At 46.4% G+C, this 21,397-nt stretch overlaps 1 protein-coding gene across 1 annotated transcript in view; it reads left to right on the forward strand.

Annotated features, from left to right (window-relative positions):
- The window catches only part of pde8b (phosphodiesterase 8B), a gene marked incomplete at both ends in the record, with an annotated part of 65,295 nt that overhangs the window by 27,218 nt on the left and 16,680 nt on the right, over window positions 1-21,397 (forward strand). Inside the window, 10 exons of the mRNA XM_083641115.1 lie at window positions 3,005-3,064; window positions 3,282-3,339; window positions 4,249-4,337; window positions 5,346-5,424; window positions 5,643-5,783; window positions 7,822-7,910; window positions 8,028-8,082; window positions 15,361-15,406; window positions 17,082-17,162; window positions 18,370-18,446. Of these exons, the coding sequence (XP_083497241.1) occupies window positions 3,005-3,064; window positions 3,282-3,339; window positions 4,249-4,337; window positions 5,346-5,424; window positions 5,643-5,783; window positions 7,822-7,910; window positions 8,028-8,082; window positions 15,361-15,406; window positions 17,082-17,162; window positions 18,370-18,446 (775 nt within the window). The remainder of the gene's footprint in view (window positions 1-3,004; window positions 3,065-3,281; window positions 3,340-4,248; window positions 4,338-5,345; window positions 5,425-5,642; window positions 5,784-7,821; window positions 7,911-8,027; window positions 8,083-15,360; window positions 15,407-17,081; window positions 17,163-18,369; window positions 18,447-21,397) is intronic.

Here is a 21,397-nt window from a genome sequence, read left to right on the forward strand (position 1 = left end):
TGTTGGAGATGCTTCCCGCGGGTTGGCTCCATCTGGTGCCTACAGGAAGCAGTACAGGCGTCGCCAACCTGAGGCTGCACACCTGGGGTTAGTCGGGCTTGTTGGCTGCAACAAGCAAACCAAGGCTGCTGCCCCCAGAGTGTGGCTGACTGGAGCAGGACACGGTCTGCATATTGAATAGCAGAATGGCTGACTTCTGAAGAAGTGCCACTTTAGTGAGCCTGTGCTGCATGTGTGGAGTTTTTGGCTGACCCGTCCCCACTTGGGAGCCTTGAGAATATCCCTAATAGAGTCACCTGACTGCTGAGCTGGCAGAAACGCACACCACCGGCCCCCTCCCTTCTTGAGCACCTGTCCTCGGAGGACATGCCACTGTCGGGATACGCCCACTAGAGGCTGCTGGGAAAATGGAGGAAGGGACGGAACATAATCGGAGCACTCAGATACTTTTAGGGGTTCAGACCACTTTGGGTCCGACCAGCTGTAGCCTGTTAGGCTTAGAAAGCTCAGCATCTCTTGTACTGTCGTTGGTTGGGTGAGCCAGGCAGATAGTGAGCCTGTGCTGCATGTGTGGAGTTTTTGGGCTGACCCGTGAGCCAGCCAGATAGTGAGCCTGTGCTGCATGTGTGGAGTTTTTGGCTGACCGGTGAGCCAGCCAGATAGTGAGCCTGTGCTGCATGTGTGGAGTTTTTGGGCTGACCCGTGAGCCAGCCAGATAGTGAGCCTGCTTTGGAGAGGAACCAAACAAGTACATAAGCTAAAAGCTAGAAAAGGAGTCTGGCTTTTTTTTGTTCAATTCCTGCCCTGTTTCTATTCAGTTCTTTTCACAATTCAGGGAAAAAAATGTCACATGCATGCAGACACTAGGTATTCATTGGTATTTAAAGATTGGGCTGAGTCAGCAAAATTGGGGCATTGAGACTATCAGTCGGCATAAATATTCGTGTACCTCTTCTAAATGGTGTGCCTTCCGATCCAGTTTTTCTCTACTAGTAGTATTTCAAACTTTTTTTTTTTTTTTTTTTTTTTTTAACAAAACAAAGGCATGTCACAGGTGTCACAGTTGTGGAAATGGGGCGAACACGTGGGAATGAAGTTCCCAGAGTAAACGTTGAGGGGGAACGGCATTCCTCCTCAGGTTCTGCTTTAAAAAAATGGCAATGCAGTGGAGAGCAGAGCAGTGGAGAGGGGGCAGCATGAAAGGGGCATGTATTTGGAAGCTGAATAAGCAATGTGTCATCAAGTCTGTCATGAATAAAATCAAGGGGAAATAATCGGTAGCTCTCAGCAATCTTTTAAGTAGCTTTTGTAAGAGATTTGTATGTAGCTCTAATGGTAATGAGTAAAATCAATAAGAAACAACAGTCAAGCATTCAGCTCTTGGTTTGAACAGAAATAACGCCCTGCCTCCTGGGGGGAGTGTAGGGTCTGGATGGGGTCTGGATGGGGTCTGGATGGGGTCTGGATGGGGTCTGGATGGGGTCTGGGTGGGGTCTGGATGGGGTCTGGATGGGGTCTGGACCCGGTCTGGGTGGGGTCTGGATGGGGTCTGGATGGGGTCTGGATGGGGTCTGGGGTCTGGATGGGGTCTGGGGTCTGGATGGGGTCTGGATGGGGTCTGGATGGGGTCTGGGTGGGGTCTGGATGGGGTCTGGGTGGGGTCTGGATGGGGTCTGGATGGGGTCTGGGTGGGGTCTGGATGGGGTCTGGATGGGGTCTGGATGGGGTCTGGGTGGGGTCTGGATGGGGTCTGGATGGGGTCTGGGTGGGGTCTGGGTGGGGTCTGGGTGGGGTCCAACCTGCCTAAGTAGGGTTCCCACAGTAAAACCTGTCCATCTCCACCACTGCACATTTTTACATAATCGAACATGACATGGACAATTCTGGAGAGATGACTGTAGATATAACTTTGAAAATGAGGACTTAACAATTGTCACTTAAGTGTTGAGCTGGTAAGAAAAACATTCAAATGAATGCATAGTGATAAGAAAACAGTTGTGTAGGTTACTGTGGGCTGCAGCTTATAGCCTACAACACCTGTACTAGCCTCCATGTTGATATTCTTGCTTTGTCTGTGTGGGTCACACGGTGAGTGATCAGGTTTATGAGCTGTAACAGAGATCCCAGTGGATCAAGTAGATCACCATGCGAGCGCAGCTCTCTGTCAGTATAACAAAAGGATTTCCCTAATTGCCTTTTGGTTCAGTGTGAAACATTCTCCATTTTCGCAGTCTGTTAGTATTTTTTACTTCTTGCAGTGTGTGGGTAGCTGACGCCGTTGTTTTTGCCAGCAGTGGAATAGTCCATATTCCTAAGCAGTGGAAGCTATCTGTATGCTTCATTTTATCACGTCCATGAATGTGTGAAGATTGCTTGGCTATTACGTACTGTAGATACAGCGCATCCATCCAGAGTTCTTGGGTGCACTGTGAGCCAAAACCACCATATACTTTGTAAAGTGATTTATTATTAGTGATTTACTTTCCCCAAAGTAAAGGAACAGATCCATTCGTCTCTCCTGTCTCGCCGTCACCGCAAACGCTTTGGCAACTGTTCTCTGTCAGTCCATCGCTCCCCTTCACGTCTCCCCTTGTCACTATTTTCTCCCTATCTTTCCTTCTTCCCTCTCCTCCTCGGCTCCCTCAGGACCCTCGCCATCATCTCTCTTCTGCCCCCAACTCCCCCATCACTGTTTTTTCTCTCCCCTCCTCCACCCACAAACCGCTCTCCCTCATGGCCTGCCAGCGCTGTGGCCCTGCGGTGGGCCTCTGAAGCAGATGCTGTGTACTGTATGGTGGGTCTGTGCACAAGAGAGAAATGCCCACCCCCCCCCCCCCCCCCCCTCTCTCTCTCTAGTTGCGGCAATGACATCACCTCCAATCAGCCCCCACCATGTTTATCCTGTACCTGATTTTAAGCCACTTCTCATGAGCTCAAAAGAATCCATATCTCAAAATGCTCTCCTGTCGTTGACTTTTGAATCTGTGTTCATTTCCCCCTCCAGGTTGATCCGGGCTGCAAAGCCCTCTGAGAACACAGTTCTTCTAGCCGTTGTGCCACAAAAGTAGGTGTGATTGTACCTCTGGCCATTCGTTTGTAGACTTACTGTATGTGCAGCGCTGAAAATGTTAGATAGAATTAGAAATAATGTATATACATGAATGTATGTATATACTATACATACATTAAATCATACATTGAACCACTATAAACATGTAGCCTATGTGATTGTTTCCTTCATAACGTTGCATTCCTCTTTGTGTGTCTTGTATTGTATCTAGACCCCCGGATCAGGAGGAGCCATCTGTTCTCCCTCTCCTCTGTGCTGGATTCAGCAGAGTACGTCCACTCAGTTACCTTACACTTTGTCTTTATATTTATAGTATCAGCAGCAGAGTACGTCCACTGAGTTACCTTACACTTTGTCTTTATATTTATAGTATCAGCAGCAGAGTACGTCCACTCAGTTACCTTACACTTTGTCTTTATATTTATAGTATCAGCAGCAGAGTACGTCCACTGAGTTACCTTACACTTTGTCTTTATATTTATAGTATCAGCAGCAGAGTACGTCCACTGAGTTACCTTACACTTTGTCTTTATATTTATAGTATCAGCAGCAGAGTACGTCCACTCAGTTACCTTACACTTTGTCTTTATATTTATAGTATCAGCAGCAGAGTACGTCCACTGAGTTACCTTACACTTTGTCTTTATATTTATAGTATCAGCAGCAGAGTACGTCCACTGAGTTACCTTACACTTTGTCTTTATATTTATAGTATAACACGAGCTTGTGAAGAAATGATACTCCCTGTTGCTAATTTGACTGTGGGTCCAATGAAAGCAGATAAAAGGCCCGCACACCGGCACAAAATTCACGAGTCTCTCTGGATGCAAAAATATTAGAAAATTTGTTGACATAATGACAATAAAAAGGTGATAAAAGTGATAACAGAAATGGTAATCCTAAATGATCTATCTTCGCTCTGTTGTACCATAGGGGTCTGAATGTGTCACTCTTGTTTTTGATACTCTATAAGAGCCCACTGAAATAGCAGCGTGCTGCTGCGCACAATTTGAGAGCGTCAGTTATCGTTATGGCCGTTTGATGGTGTGAGAATGACGTCGGAGGTTACAAAACAAGTGGCTCCTGAGTCAAGCCTGACGCACTCAGGTTTCCCGCTCCCCTACCTCTCCTCTCCTCTCCTCTCCCTCTGACACCGCTCCACCTTGTTTGTCTTGCAGAGGTATGTGGAGAACAGCAGTGTGTCAGCCTGCTATAACGAGCTCATACAGATTGAACACGGAGAGGTGCGCTGCCAGTTCAAACTCAGGTACACTGGGGCCAGAAAAACCTCCTCAACCACACGCTTAACATGCGGTCGTACACTCACGCCATGCATCATCCTAAGTGTGTCATCATAATCACATGGTGGTAATGTTGGCGTTTCTGTGAATCCTGTACACTAGTGATTTCACCAACAAAGACCACGCCAAGTGTACGCCGTGGACGTAGTTTGTTGGATTGGGGAAGGATAGGATGAGGGCGAGTAGTGAGCAGGAACCTCAGGGGTTGAGACTCTGGGTGGGGGTAGTGCCTCTGGGTGGGGGTAGTGCCTCTGGTCTGGGTGGGGGTAGTGCCTCTGGGTGGGGGTAGTGCCTCTGGTCTGGGTGGGGGTAGTGCCTCTGGGTGGGGGTAGTGCCTCTGGTCTGGGTGGGGGTAGTGCCTCTGGGTGGGGGTAGTGCCTCTGGTCTGGGTGGGGGTAGTGCCTCTGGTCTGGGTGGGGGTAGTGCCTCTGGGTGGGGGTAGTGCCTCTGGTCTGGGTGGGGCTAGTGCCTCTGGGTGGGGGTAGTGCCTCTGGGTGGGGGTAATGCCTCGGACGAGGTTTCTGCTTCCCCCGTGGTTAGCGTAATTGAAGGAGAAGAGGAGAGGGATTACGCAGATGACAGTACCAGCCCTAATGCATGGCTTTGATGGTGGAAGGAAACCGGAGCGCTCGGAGGAAACCCACGCAGGCACGGGGAGAACATGCAAACGCCACACGGGAAGGACTCGGGACCACCCAGGACCTTCTGCCATGAGGCGTCAGCGCTAACCGCCGGGCCACCGTGCCGCCCACAGACAAAGGAGGAGAACAGGGTTGGGGGCGGGGGGGGGGGGGGGTGAGAAAGGGGGGTTAACACGCCCGTGTATGCATGGGCGATGGAGTTAATGTAGCACAGGTGGTCGATGGAATTGGTGAGGCGCAGGTGATTGTGATTAGTGAGAGGGTGGCGTGGTCTTATTCCTGAACTTTACTTATACTAACTCCATTGACGGCTGTGGCTTTATTGATCCGCAGGGCGTGCAACTCTGTGTTCACTGCTTTGGAGCACTGTCAAGAGGCTGTGGAGATCACCAGTGAGGACCACGTCATACAGGTAGGGGAGAGACACACTCTCGCACACCTACTGTATTATGCACATGCACTCACTCACACGTGCACTCTGGCTTTGTCTCTCACACACGCACACACACGCACACGCACGCACACACACACACACGCACACACACACGCACACACACACACACACACATGCACACACACACACACAGACGCAGATACATTGACTTAACCTGAACTTTTGCTTGCTCTTAGTATGTGAACCCAGCATTTGAGCGAATGATGGGCTACCACAAGGGGGAGTTGATAGGGAAGGAACTGACTGAACTCCCCAAGAGCGACAAGAACAGAGCTGACCTGCTGGACACCATCAACACGTGTATCAAAAAAGGAAAGGTCAGTCCCATCCATCATCCATCATCCATCCATCAGGCCTTGGCCACACTGATCTGTCAGAAAATGGACAGAAAGGATAGACGGATAGATTTATGTCCGTTGCATGTACAAGTAACCTACTTGTACAGCAGGTGGCGGTAAGCACCTTGAAGGTGTCAGCGACCCCCCTATAAACCGAGAGAAGAAGAAAGCTGGCGTCAGAGTAGCTGTTAGCTCTGTGCGCTACGTTACTTATGTGGCAATAAGATGCCACCGAATGACCAGATTAGATGGTGAAATCAGACGGTGACACTGACTATCACGTTGTACAACAGCGGGATGGTGTACACAGCATTAATTATAGCCTCCTTCACCGCCTCGGCGGTGAAAAGTTCAGTTGGTGAAAAGACAAATCTTCTTTGAAAAGTTGAAACAAATCTCGGAAACGCCTCCTCTCGAGACCTCGACTCTGATTGGCTAAACGGACAGTGACTATCCGACCATCCGATACGTCCATCCAGAAAAAGTTCGTCCCTCTTCAACTTTCTGTCCATCAAAACGTATGCAAATTTTCATCCATCCATCATCCATCCATCGAATAAAAGTGTGACATTTTACATATCTGCAAACCGCGGATATGTTCAATATTAATGTTTACATTTCAAAATATGTTGCATATCAACAGCTTTTCCAACCAGAGGAGTGTTTCCAATGTGCATTTGAAAATGTCGGTTCATTTGGAAACGTCTGTGTTAATTTGAAAAGGTTAAGAGGAGAAAACAACTTGGGTGATGATTAAGGAAACAAAAGAAACTTGGTTAAGGTTAGGAATATGGTTTAACACAGGGGTGTCCACATTTCTTTGAATGGGGGCCAGATTAGATAATAAATACCAGGGGGCCAGCTGCTTCTCCCATTATATGGGTTATTCAAAAATAAATAAAGAATCACATACAGTACAATTGTACTCTAAGGATTTAGTTACCATCTGAAAACATGAGTTCTGCCTGTGTTGTTCCTACTTGGTGCTTGTCTACAAACTGTATGATGGAGCTCTCATCGTTAGGTGAATGAAAAACATGCAAAGTGAACTTGCTTGATTAACCAATACCGTGGAGCGCCACATATAGTATATTTTGAGAGACAAGCCAAGAGCCGCTTAAAATCGGTCTGCGGGCCGCAATTGGCCCCCGGGCCGGACTTTGGGCATGCCTGGTTTAACAAAAACATGAAATGTGATTACGGTTGTACAGTAGACTTTGAATACGCTGCGATGCAAACCCCGGCCTCCAACGTGAAAGATAAGTGTTAACGCCCTCCATCTGATGGAATGGTCTGCATGCTGACGTATTCTACCATTTGTGCCCTGGTATTCTCTTGAGAAGTTGATGGAATTGAATTGTATGCATGAAGACCATATATAGTCTTGGAGTCTTGCTGGACCCTACAATTATTTCTATACTTAGACTTCTATACCATATGAAGTACTTTTGAGTCTGTACTATACTTAGATTCTATACAGCATAGGAGTCTGTCAGAACTATATATATGAACATAGAATGATTGTCACTTTGAAGAGGAGAGACTGTATTCTACTGTTCTTCTTGTCTTCCCGGCCGTTAAAATCTCGGGTTGGACTCCAGTGGGTTTCGTGTTTAATATATATATTTTTAAGACTATCACAAACAAGGAAAACCCTACACATCCACCCCGACCACAATGCCCTTCCTTACTTTCCACTGTGCTATTTCAACACATATAAATGATATAATTATGCAACGTATTTTGGGTTCACAAACGCTGATATACAACATATCCAACATATCCAACATATCCATGGTTTGCAGACATGTAAAATGTCAACACTTTATTCTGGCAACTGGGGTACCATTCATCCATCCAATAACAGGATGCTGTTGTGTTGCCTGACTGTTGTGCTGCCTGACTTGTGTTGCCTGACTGTTGTGTTGCCTGACTGTTGTGCTGCCTGACTTGTGTTGCCTGACTGGTTGTGTTGCCTGACTTGTTGTGTTGCCTGACTGTTGTGTCCTCTGTGAAGGAATGGCAGGGTATCTACTACGCCAGGAAGAAGTCAGGAGACAGCATACAGCAACATGTGAAGATCACGCCCGTCATCGGCCAGGGAGGGTAAGCAACCTCTGCACAACCCAAACGGGTCACATACAGTACCTGTCCAAAATGCGTAGCCTACGTCTGGAGTGCAAAATAGAAATCACCCACAGATTCTCTCGTTTCTCCCCACAGGAAGATTCGACATTTTGTAGCAATCAAGAGACCGCACAGTGACAACAATAAGCAGGTGAGAGAATGTGGATTGTGAAAGACATGCCACAGGCCGTCAGTGTAAATAAGAATTTGTTCTTAATATAATGACTCGCCTGTCTAAATAAAGGTTAAATAAATAAAATAAAAAAAGACGGTTGATGGTGATTCAAGACCTCACTCTAAACCACACATGGGCAAAATACGGGGTCCAGGGCCGGACTCAAAGAAAAACAAAACGACCCCCAAAACCTCAATAAAAGGCAGAATTATGTTAATAAATCTCATCTGCTACAGCCATTGGATTTGTATCACTATTGATGAATTGTTCAACTTCAGCATTATTCCATTTACAAGAAGTTGACACAATTAGAGAATGTAGAAGAATGACTGTTTTGATTGTAGTTTCTCTTTGCCTACAACATATATTAATCTTATCTTAATATAGTAATTGGAGAGTTGTCTGTTCAGAGTTGTATATATATATATATATATATATATATATATATATATATATATATATATATATATATATATATATATATATGTTTTTGTTTTGTTTGTTTGTTTGTAGAAGAATGACTTTTGATCATAGCTTCACTGTTACTGTATCTCTCTACCTACGGTAAAGATAGTCATGGAATTGTGGTGAAAATCATACCTGGCAAAAAAAAAAACAATATTCTCACATTTGGGTCTGAGAGACAAAAATCTCATCAAATGGTGGTCTATGGCTCTAATGTGGAGTAAATCAGGCGTCCTCAATATGAAAAAGCTTGACGATCACTGCTGCGTATTAATGCAAAGTGTACAGACATGCTGCCGTACCGGCTTGGGGCTGTGCCTGTGCGGCGTGCGCCTTCTCTGGAGCAGGTGTGTCGCTTGTCTCTGCTGCGTTCCAGGCAGGCTAATAACGTCATCCTATGCTAAGCTATGGCTTAAGCACCAAGATCCCCCGCTAAGGCCTGCGAGGGCTAGCAGCCAGGCGCCAGGGCTATTTATACCATAGGCAAATAAGCTGCACTCTGACTAGCCTCAGCTCATTGCTTACTTTCATGGTGTGTGTACATAAGGTGAGTCAGCTGCTGGCATCTGCACGCCGAAGCCAAATGGCATCCTGCTTGGTGGAGTTGGTATTTTGAATTGAGAGGCAAAGTGGAACGTCACTTCCTGCTTCAGCACTGTACCAGAGATTTTCTTCCGCAATTTATTTCCCCATAGACATTTCGTAAAATGCTTATAAAAATAGTTTTACTCGGTCAAACCAAATGGTTCAGCTATATTTAGAATCGGGAGAGACCATAGGTTGAGGCCACGTCTCGTCATAGACGCTGGTTTAGCTGGCTCAGCCTGGCTAGGGGCGTGGTCAGGGTGGGGTAAAAACCCCCGTTCTACCCATTCAGCAAAGTTAGAATTTAGCTGATAGCCCAGCCCAGGCAGACACGATGGGGGATTTAACCACCGCAGTAAACGCACATCTGAGCAGACGTCTTGTGTTCTGCTCTAGAACCCCCAAACATGTAGTTTAGAGCCGCAGCACCGTCTTTTGGTGAGTCAGCCCATGAGATATATGGACGGTTTTACCCCACTCGCGCGCCAGCCGTTTAACATTTTGTGGGCGTTCCCAGACATGCGGACTGTCTCTATAGAACATTTCACTCGGACCAAAACTAAAAAACAACAACATTGAAAAAAAAAAGTCTTTAAACCCGCATTTTTTTTACGTTTTGGTCTGAGTGAAATGTTATGCGATCTCTCCTGTTTCTAAATATTGCTGAACAGTTTGGTTTGAACAAGTAAAACAATTTTTATAAGCATTTTACGAAATGTCTATGGGAAAATAAATGGCGGATGAAAATCTCTGGTACAGTGCTGAAGCAGGAAGTGACGTTCCACTTTGGCTCTCTATGGTATTCCATGTACGCCACTGATGATTCGATACCACACTTTGTCCTTTTTTCACTTCATGGCATGGGGAGGAATGGAGGCAAGGCATGATAACAACATTATCCATTTGACTATCTAAGGCCACAGAGGAGCTTTCAGCAGAGCACTGATCTGATATCTGCGTAGGACTTTTAAATCCTTTATGCGCGTTATTCCCTTTTCACTTCCCACCCAGAGCCTTGGCAGGGGACCACGGTTTCCATTTCAATTTGTTGTTTAGTTAGCAGTATTTGTCTAAGCACTCTAGACTTAACAGCAGGTTTTTAGGGTCATTTCTGTTTGTCTTTTCCTCTCATCATAATCCCATCATAATCTCAACTATTTCCCATCTTTAGTCACGTTAATTCAAAGATTGTTTTTATTTTTTTTCCTCTTTTAGATAGCTGTTTGTGCGTTGCAGCCCAAGAAGCCCATTAAGATCCAGCCAGCTATATCTGGCAACCTCGTATGTCATTAGAAGTGTTTATACTGTTTTAATCCTATTTACGCAGTATGGGGTTCACTAGAGACGAGAGAGAGAGAGAGAGAGAGAGAGAGAGAGAGAGAGAGAGAGAGAGAGACAGAGAGAGAGAGAGAGAGAGAGAGAGAGAGAGAGAGAGACAGAGAGAGAGAGAGAGAGATGTAAAGAGAAAATTAGCAATTGTGAGTGACGAGGGAGAGTGACATGGATTCTAAAAGCCAAATCAAATTTTGATTTGGTAAACAACATAGCCTGTTCTGCCTATCCAAATTATCCCTGCTCTGCTTTTGTACATAAACATAATGTATGTACATTATATACGGGTATGTATGTTTGGATGTATGCGTACATACTACACTACAGTACATGTGCGTTATGCATAATCACCAGTGTACTCATGAGGGGCAGTCAGTCACTCTGTGTAAATCCTCTGTAACTGTAACGTCCATTTCTGGGTTCTCCCTGTCTCAGGCCCTGTTCCACACAGCCTCATGGTCCTTTCTGGGTTCTCCCCGTCTCAGGCCCTGTTCCACACAGCCTCATGGTCCTTTCTGGGTTCTCCCCGTCTCAGGCCCTGTTCCACACAGCCTCATGGTCCTTTCTGGGTTCTTCCTGTCTCAGGCCTTGTTCCACACAGCCCCATGGTCATTTCTGGGTTCTCCCTGTCTCAGGCCCTGTTCCACACAGCCTCATGGTCCTTTCTGGGTTCTTCCTGTCTCAGGCCTTGTTCCACACAGCCTCATGGTCATTTCTGGGTTCTCCCTGTCTCAGGCCCTGTTCCACACAGCCTCATGGTCCTTTCTGGGTTCTCCCTGTCTCAGGCCCTGTTCCACACAGCCTCATGGTCCTTTCTGGGTTCTCCCTGTCTCAGGCCCTGTTCCACACAGCCTCATGGTCCTTTCTGGGTTCTCCCCGTCTCAGGCCCTGTTCCACACAGCCTCATGGTCCTTTCTGGGTTCTCCCCGTCTCAGGCCCTGTTCCACACAGCCTCATGGTCCTTTCTGGGTTCTCCCTGTCTCAGGCCCTGTTCCACACAGCCTCATGGTCCTTTCTGGGTTCTCCCCGTCTCAGGCCCTGTTCCACACAGCCTCATGGTCCTTTCTGGGTTCTTCCTGTCTCAGGCCTTGTTCCACACAGCCCCATGGTCCTTTCTGGGTTCTCCCTGTCTCAGGCCCTGTTCCACACAGCCTCATGGTCCTTTCTGGGTTCTCCCTGTCTCAGGCCCTGTTCCACACAGCCTCATGGTCCTTTCTGGGTTCTTCCTGTCTCAGGCCTTGTTCCACACAGCCTCATGGTCCTTTCTGGGTTCTCCCTGTCTCAGGCCCTGTTCCACACAGCCTCATGGTCCTTTCTGGGTTCTCCCTGTTTCAGGCCCTGTTCCACACAGGCTCATGGTCCTTTCTGGGTTAGGTCAGATATACTCCCACACTTCTCCTTAACCCAAAACCACATATGGATACGGATATACTGCCATACTCATAATGCACTTAAACAGAATAAACCATATTCTAATTGTACTTATTTCTATTTCTTAACACATTTTCAAGTTCCACACGCCATTGGGAACTTTTTTTTTTTTTCACTCTAAAGCAGGGGTGTCAGACTGATATTAGGTAGTGGGCCGGATTTGTTAAAATGAGACGTCATGGGGGCCGGATTACTTTTGGCTAAAATCAATTTATCTCCACAAAACACATGGATATTTATTATTTGAAATAACTGATCACAAGTGCCATAGAAAGCATGTTTCCTATTCATAAACCTATTAACAATAATTAGGCTACATATTGTGTTTGATGATGAGGGAATGAAAAATTACATGTTGGCACCACTGACCTAAATAATATGGACAAACCCATCCACTATTTTTAGGACTCACGTTTTGCAGCAAAGTGTTGTCTGTCGCCATCTTGGGGTCTTTGTGCAGCTCACGTGAGACGGGGGTTTCCCAGAGCCGCAACTCCGCCTGCTATTGGTCCGTGATCAGCAAGCTGCGGGATCACTGGACAGGTGACCTGTCAATCACCTCCTTTTCTATCGTCTATTTTACTCCAAACGGGCGAGTTATATAAGAAATGACCCCATACAGTTGTTATGAAAAGGTGAAATGAGCTATATAGACCAAAACAGTATTAAGCTCCAGGCTGTAAAGATGCTTAATCACTGTTACAAAGTGGGGCATTTTAACATGGGCGTGAACGGGAACGACGGGACTTCTGAGTCCTGCCTCAAGTGGCCTTATTGCAGCCTTATTGTCGTTTCTGTTCCATTACAAAATAGCGATGCTAATGACACCAATAAAAACCCCACAGTTGTTATTTGTATGCTGCCGACGGCAGCCGTTAATGCCTGTAATAAATAAACGAAAGAGCGAGGTGAACAAACTTTGCTGTGAGGAGCTGTCAGAAAGTTTCACCTGTCTCAACTAACTATCCACACACTTCCAGTGTGCTGACGTATCCTCAGTCTCGCTCCCTTCACGTCTGTGGACGGTAGAGATAGAAACAAACCACGGGGACTTTATTGCTGTCATTACTACAGCCAGGGGCGGACTGGGATCATAATTCAGGCCGGGCATTAGATACCAAGCAGGCCAGGCTGATACGGGCCGACGCGCGTGCTGGCGTCCGAAGGGCGGCAGCGAAAAATTTGGGCCGTTTGAAGCTCAATTTGGGCCGTTTGAAGCCCAATTTGGGCCGTTTGAAGCCAGATTTGGGCCGTTTGAAGCCCAATTTGGGTCGTTTAAAGCCAGATTTGGGCCGTTTGAAGCCCGATTTGGGCCGTTTGAAGCCCAATTTGGGCCAAGTCCAATTTTACAATGAGATGCACCCACTTTAAACCTGAATAAAGTAATAAAACCACTAGTAAACCAGTAGGCGGCGCCTGGCCTGCTGTTCAGTGAGTGGCCTGGCCTGGCCTGCAAACATTTTTTTTTTTTTTTTTTTTTTTTGCAGGCCAGGCCAGGCCAGGCCAGGCCACCGGGCATTTGCCCGACGTGCCCGATTATGCAGTCCGCCACTGACTACAGCCATGCCTAACGCAGGTCACCATCCGAACACAATTGGAACGATACAGGCAGAGGTGTAGTGCTATCTGGAGAAGTGGGGGAACGCACCTATAGCTCTATGGGGAACACTCCCCTCCCCTGGCACACGCACAGGTCCCAACAACCCCCCCCCCCCCTTCCCCGCACGCAAATACGCGTTATTATGGAACCCACACCGCGGTTCCGGCAAAACCATGCCCTGTGCCCGCCTACGTGGCAGTCAAGCTCCGGGATTGGCCAGGAGCGAGTATTTTATTCCCTTTTGACAGCTCTGCCTCTTGACAGCTCGGATCTCCCACATCACAAACACTGCGCCCAGCCCGGCGATTTCATTAACGGTGCCCCAAACAAAATTATTTTCGCTTGTGAAACAAATGTTCAGTGTCAAAATCATAGGCAGCGTGAGGGCATCACGCATGGGACAAAAGCACATAAACAGCTCGACTTGCACTATTATGAGATAAGAAAGGCCACATCTGGCCATGAAATAAAATAATACATTATGATGCATAATATGCTAAAAATTATTATAATTATCACTGGTATGGCCAAATTGAGATAATTTTCCATTCCTTCACAAAGAAGCAATGCTCACCTCTATTCGATTAAGGCAGCCGTGCAAGTCTCCATGCACTGCGCATTCCACAACAAAAAAACATCGCCAGCTCAGATTGTTCATTTGTTTTGTTTTCGCCAGATAGTCCCGTATTCTGGTTTAACACGCTTTCTCTAAATTGGCCCAGTTGGCGTTGTGGGCGCTGGTAGATGCGTTCCATAACACACAGTCAGAATGTAGGCTATTCTGTTGCACACTGAATGTATTCTGTTACACACTGTTAATGCGTTAATTGTAGCAATATAAGTTCATATCAGCTTGTAGCCTACGAATCGGGAGCTGTAACAGCGATCAGGTGAGCTGGCGCTGCCCAATTACGCACAGGGAGGAGACCACGGCTTCAATGCGCAGATGAAATATCATCAAAGTTGCCAATTGATTTGTACTGCCGCCACCCACAAACGGGCATTTCTGCACTCCTCCAGTTTGCCCATGACATTATTCAGGTGTTTGTTGTTTTTCTTCCTTGGGAAGAACCGTGGTGGGTCCCATAATAACGCATCGCAGTCGCACTCTTCTTCATGCTGTCGTAAATAATAACGCAGAAAACACCCCAAACACTGCTTGGAGAAGTATGGGAACGCCGTTCCCACGCGTTCTGCCGGGACTACACCACTGGATACAGGTAACGCTAACGGCGGCTAGCTTCCTATAAACGCTGCTCCACATAGGCTGTCACTTGACAGCTGCTGCGTTAAGTCGACAATATGGCGGCGGTGGGCGTGCCAGTACGTGAGTGACGTCAAACGAATAAGGTCTATAGACTAACAACTAGGCTACTAGCCTATCCTAAGTGCTATTCCTAATAGTTGCATTTCATACAACTATTAACGTATAGACTAAATCAATAATTATGTTTCCAGAATAGCTGCTTCAGTTACTGTGGTCAGCTGCCCTGCGATCAATAGGTTTAAGGCTGTTTTATGGTTAGACAAGTGTGACATGTACACACACACACACACACACACACACACGTACGCACGCACGCACGCATGCACGCGCGCACGCACACACACACACACACACACACACACACACACACACACACACAGTTTGCATTCTTGTTTATAGGGTTTGTCACATTTCATCGAAGATGAAGCAACATTAACTTTTGGTCATTAATCCAGAGTTCAATTTACTCATCTCCTGCTCTCTCTCTCTCTCTCTCTCTCTCTCTCTCTCTCTCTCTCTCTCTCTCTCTCTCTCTCTCTCTCTTTCTTTCTCTCTCTCTCTCTCTCTCTGTCAGGTTCACAAGTTCAACAAGGAAGATAGACGCAGCTGGGAACAGTCAGGTAAACCCTGATTGTACCGTTTATTAAGAAACTAAAGGGGCAGTTCACCGAAAAACAATGCTGATTTATTCTGCGCATGATCTCACACATATCCGAAGACTATAAACAAATTTGTTTAGTTTCACAGTTATTGAGAGTTGACTTGAGTTAAGTTGGACACCATTGATGTCATCACAAGACTTATACTTAATACAACACACACTGATTCAGTGCCTTCTTATGACATCACCTGTTCTCAACTTAACTCAAGGCAACTCTCGATAACTCTCAAACTAAGTGAACGTCTGCAAAACTGTGTACAGTTTTCGGATATGTGTGAGATCATGTGCAAAATAAATCAGTATTGTTTTTCGGTGAAGTTCTCCTTTAACAACCATTAAGAACTTTAATAGATTATCATCAAACAGCCGGTGTTTTGAACAGGAAGTCGTGATACAATGGGTCAAGTGGGCGGGGCTGCATAAGGTGAATACTGTGGCCTGTCGGCCATCTTGGGGTTCTTGTGCAGCTTGCGTGAGACAGCACGAGACAACGGGTTTCCCAGAGCCGCAGCTCCGCCCGCTATACAAGGAATCGGCCAATCGGCATTTTGGTAAACAAACGGCGTCACTGGGTGGAAACGGCAATGGGACCCTATGGAGCCATGCCTTGAGTGTCTCACTCTAGCCCCAGGCTGTGCTGTTTACATTATACAAACTTCGACAGTTCATACAACTTTAACACGACATGCATATATTATACATCAGACTCTTGAGCTACTTCTGCTCTCCTCAAAATGTCAAAAATATAAGCGACGTCATGTATGGTTTTTGAGATATTAACGTTTGTTTGGCACAACTCATGCTAGTTAACTGCCACGGTTTCCGGGTGATTTGCGGTGTCGTGACGTCACGCCGATTCCTCGTATTGGTCCGTGATCAGCTGCATGATCACTGGACAGGCGACCTGTCAATCACGACCAAATCATATCTTTTCTACTACTCTAAAAGAGTGAGTTATGGAAAAAGTCACACCCTGTTACAGTTGTTATGAAAATTGAAATGATCTATATAGACCAAAACCCTGTTTTTAACCAGGCTGTGAACATGCTTAATCCTGTTAGAAAGTCGGGCATTCTGACATGGTGGTGAATGGGGAACGACTCCCGTCCCTTTTGGATACAGCCTCAAGTGGCCATTCAAGGAACTACAGCTTTCAGTATCACTTCCTCTGTCAAACCCCGAGCTAGCCCAGTGGGAGTAGCCCTATTTACAGTAGAAGAGCTTTTTGAAGAATAACATCTGGTCTTCAGTGTAAACCTACCTCTCTGTCTGTACTCCATCAGTGTCAGCATGTAGCCTACTGTAAACCTACCTATCTGTCTGTACTCCATCAGTGTCAGCATGTAGCCTACTGTAAACCTACCTCTCTGTCTGTACTCCATCAGTCTCAGCATGTAGCCTACTGTAAACCTACCTCTCTGTCTGTACTCTATCAGTCTCAGCATGTAGCCTACTGTAAACCTACCTCTCTGTCTGTACTCCATCAGTCTCAGCATGTAGCCTACTGTAAACCTACTTCTCTGTCTGTACTCCATCAGTCTCAGCATGTAGCCTACTGTAAACCTACCTCTCTGTCTGTACTCCATCAGTGTCAGCATGTACTGCAGGTGTTAATGTGTGTTACCCCCTCACAGAGGGCCATTCTCTGCGTCACCGGGACAGGAGGAAAGATTCATCAGATGCCAGCAGGTCACTCAGCTCTCGCGGCAGTGACGGTAAGACCCCCCCCCTCCCTCCCCTGATATGTGAAGCCCTTTCAGTATCTAGAAATGCACTATATAAATCCAATAAATTATTATTATTATTATTATTATTATTATTATTATTATTATTATTATTATTATTACTTGCTTCTCGGTTGGAATCCGGTATGCGCTGCCGTAAAGGGGAAGATGAGTGAGGGAAGGAGAAAATGACAGAGAGAGAAAATGACAGAAAGGATACTTTGTATATATATAACAATAGTGGGAGATGGTGAGTCAGACTGTGTTAAGGTAGGTGCTTGAACCAAAGAGATCTTTAAGAGAGATGTCAGGGGCTGATGACATCACATGCCTCCCACCTGATTCCACTTTGGCGCAGCTGCTGCTATTTTCAGGCGTCTGTGCTGCCGAGTGCTGCTTTTCCTCTGCTTCTCTCTCCTCTTCAGTGTAATGCTCTCTCTCTCTCTCTCTCTCTCTCTCTCTCTCTCTCTCTCTCTCTCTCTCTCTCTCTCTCTCTCTCTCTCTCTCTCTATGCATACCTGTTCATCACATCTTCCATTACACTTATCCCCATACGCCCCCCTACCTTTCCTTTTTTGTCTTACCTTCTTCACAACAACCTATCCACCTTATTTTTGAATGCCCCACTGTAAAAAAAAAGAATTGTGGGTACAAGGTCCGGTTTAACGTGACTTATTGTTGCAGCTTGCCATTTCCTTTGTTATACTCGGCTGCAGACCCGAATTATAAACCGGAAACTGGAGTACGTTATAAAAGTTATAAATATAGTCACGTTATAAACAACTAACCAAAGCTGGGGGTCCGTATGGAAAGTGTTACTCAAAATGGTTAAAAGTTAAATCAATTTGGTCATTCAGTGGTATTTTACTGCCATGTAAAGTAACTATTACGCTAGCCACTAGCATTAGCCACAGTAGCCGACTACCCACAATGCATTACGTTATCCCAGCACCCGAACGACACGGCTGTAGAGCAGAATGGCTCTGCTGTAAAATCCTCATAGAAGTTTTTTTGTCAAGTTAAAACAGTCTATTACACCGGAAGCGGAAGAAGCACCCATCAGGCATCATGGCAGCTAGAAATAAGGTGGATATTAAAGGAAAGTGACTGGAGCCTACCAATGCAATATAAAACATGTCCTTTCTTAGGTTGATTTGTGAAAGCTCTTTGCTTATCTCTCTAATGTTCCACATTGCAGCCTCCAGTTTACAGAACCGGAGATATTCCTCTGTGGCTCGGATTCACTCCATGACCATCGAGGCTCCCATCACCAAGGTAATAATAATAATAATAATAATAATAATAATAATAATAATAATAATAATAATAATAATAATAATAATAATAATAATAATATCAACAATGATGTTAACAATGATGTTAACAATGATGTTAACAATAACATCACCAAGGTATGCTGCATCTCGCTGTCCTTCTGCTGTCTCTTATGTTTTAGCTGCAGCCAGCCAGCATGGCCAGCAGCTCTATAAGTCCCTCTGTTGGTCCAGCATGGCCAGCAGCTCTATAAGTCCCTCTGCTGGTCCAGCATGGCCAGCAGCTCTATAAGTCCCTCTGTTGGTCCAGCATGGCCAGCAGCTCTATAAGTCCCTCTGTTGGTCCAGCATGGCCAGCAGTTCTATAAGTCCCTCTGTTGGTCCAGCATGGCCAGCAGCTCTATAAGCTCTCTGTTGGTCCAGCATGGCCAGCAGCTCTGTAAGTCCCTCTGTTGGCCCAGCATGGCCAGCAGTTCTATAAGTCTCTCTGTTGGTCCAGCATGGCCAGCAGCTCTATAAGTCCCTCTGTTGGTCCAGCATGGCCAGCAGTTCTATAAGTCTCTCTGTTGGTCCAGCATGGCCAGCAGCTCTATAAGTCCCTCTGTTGCTCCAGCATGGCCAGCAGCTCTATAAGTCCCTCTGTTGCTCCAGCATGGCCAGCAGCTCTGTAAGTCCCTCTGTTGGTCCAGCATGGCCAGCAGCTCTCTAAGTCCCTCTGTTGCTCCAGCATGGCCAGCAGCTCTATAAGTCCCTCTGTTGCTCCAGCATGGCCAGCAGCTCTATAAGTCCCTCTGTTGCTCCAGCATGGCCAGCAGCTCTATAAGTCCCTCTGTTGCTCCAGCATGGCCAGCAGCTCTATAAGAGCCTCTGTTGCTCCAGCATGGCCAGCAGCTCTATAAGTCCCTATGTTGCTCCAGCATGGCCAGCAGCTCTATAAGTGCCTCTGTTGGTCCAGCATGGCCAGCAGCTCTATAAGTCCCTCTGTTGGTCCAGCATGGCCAGCAGCTCTATAAGTCCCTCTGTTGGTCCAGCATGGCCAGCAGCTCTATAAGTCAATCTGTTGGTCCAGCATGGCCAGCAGCTCTATAAGTCCCTCTGTTGCTCCAGCATGGCCAGCAGCTCTATAAGTCCCTCTGTTGCTCCAGCATGGCCAGCAGCTCTATAAGTCCCTCTGTTGGTCCAGCATGGCCAGCAGCTCTATAAGGCCCTCTGTTGGTCCAGCATGGCCAGCAGCTCTATAAGTCCCTCTGTTGCTCCAGCATGACCAGCAGCTCTATAAGTCCCTCTGTTGGTCCAGCATGGCCAGCAGCTCGAAGTCCCTCTGTTGGTCCAGCATGGCCAGCAGCTCTATAAGTCCCTCTGTTGGTCCAGCATGGCCAGCAGCTCTATAAGTCCCTCTGTTGCTCCAGCATGGCCAGCAGCTCTCTAAGTCCCTCTGTTGCTCCAGCATGGCCAGCAGCTCTCTAAGTCCCTCTGTTGGTCCAGCATGGCCAGCAGCTCTATAAGTCCCTCTGTTGCTCCAGCATGGCCAGCAGCTCTATAAGTCCCTCTGTTGCTCCAGCATGGCCAGCAGCTCTCTAAGTCCCTCTGTTGGTCCAGCATGGCCAGCAGCTCTATAAGTCACTCTGTTGGTCCAGCATGGCCAGCAGCTCTATAAGTCCCTCTGTTGGTCCAGCATGGCCAGCAGCTCTATAAGTCCCTCTGTTCGTCCACCAAGGCCAATTCTTGTCTTTTGACAAGAATTGATATATCTCCCGTGACTAGTCGACTACTTTCTGGGAGTAGTTGATAACTACTAAAATGCTGACGTTGTGAATGCCCTATTCTGAGTTTGGCTGTACTGTACACAGTACATCTGCCTCCTACTGTAAGTCCCGTGACGGCCCTGTGTGTTTGAGAAGCAGCTATATTTAGCTCTTTTGCCCCAGACAGGATTGCTTTGGCATCACATGCCTGTGTGTGTGTGTGTGTGTGTGTGTGTGTGTGTGTGTGTGTGTGTGTGTGTATGGGGGGCACAAGGCCACATGCCAGGTCACAAAGGTCATTGCTCTATTGACATCGTGAACAGCGATCGTTCTGAAATGTGTGTTAAACTGAACCAATGGCACATCCTGTGCATAGGGCAGACTACATTAAACTGAGACCACTGATGCTTTTAAAGCAACTGACAGTAGCAGGCTGGTAGCAGGGAACTAGCTGCCAAGTTGACCTTAGGGATCTCAGGGCATCACGGCCAGAGGGAGGGGCCTCCGTGTAATTCCTCATTACTCAATTACTCAGGGTTGAAGAGGAAGGTAGAGCGCGCACATCTACTAACAAAGGCAGGTGCCGGACAAATGATAAACAAACTAGTAAAAAATAAAGTCCACACACTGAAGTATCTGTCTCCCGGTCAGTTTATTTGAAGTTTCGATCAAAAGATCTTCATCAGAAATTCGGATGTTTATTTGACGTTTCGAACAAAAGATCTTCATCAGAATTTCTGATGAAGATCTTTTGATCGAAACGTCAAAAAACTGACCGGGAGCCAGATACTTCAGTGTGCAGACTTTTATCTTTTTACTATTTTTACTCAGGGTTCCCACACATTCTTAAATATCAAATTCAATGACTTTCCAGGCCCACTTCCCTCAAATTCAAGGACCCAAATTACACAGCATAGTTTTAAGCCAGAAATCAACTTTCTCAAGGCAGGTGGTGCGTGAAACAAGGACGCACAGATGGCGGGAGACACACATGCAGCCAGCGGAACGTAGCCTATTTAAAAATATATATATCAAAATAACTTCAATTTCTATTCTTGCGCAACATATATAAGTTTAAGCACTTTCAATTACCCATGTCTTTGTCTATTTTCAAAAACGTTAAAGGCCTTGATATCTTTTTTGAAATTCCCCAAACTTAAAGGAACACTGTATCATACACTGTATCATTACAACATCGGTAGTATAT

The sequence above is a fragment of the Poromitra crassiceps genome (assembly GCF_964638095.1).
Source record: "Poromitra crassiceps genome assembly, chromosome: 8".
NCBI lineage: Eukaryota > Metazoa > Chordata > Actinopteri > Beryciformes > Melamphaidae > Poromitra > Poromitra crassiceps.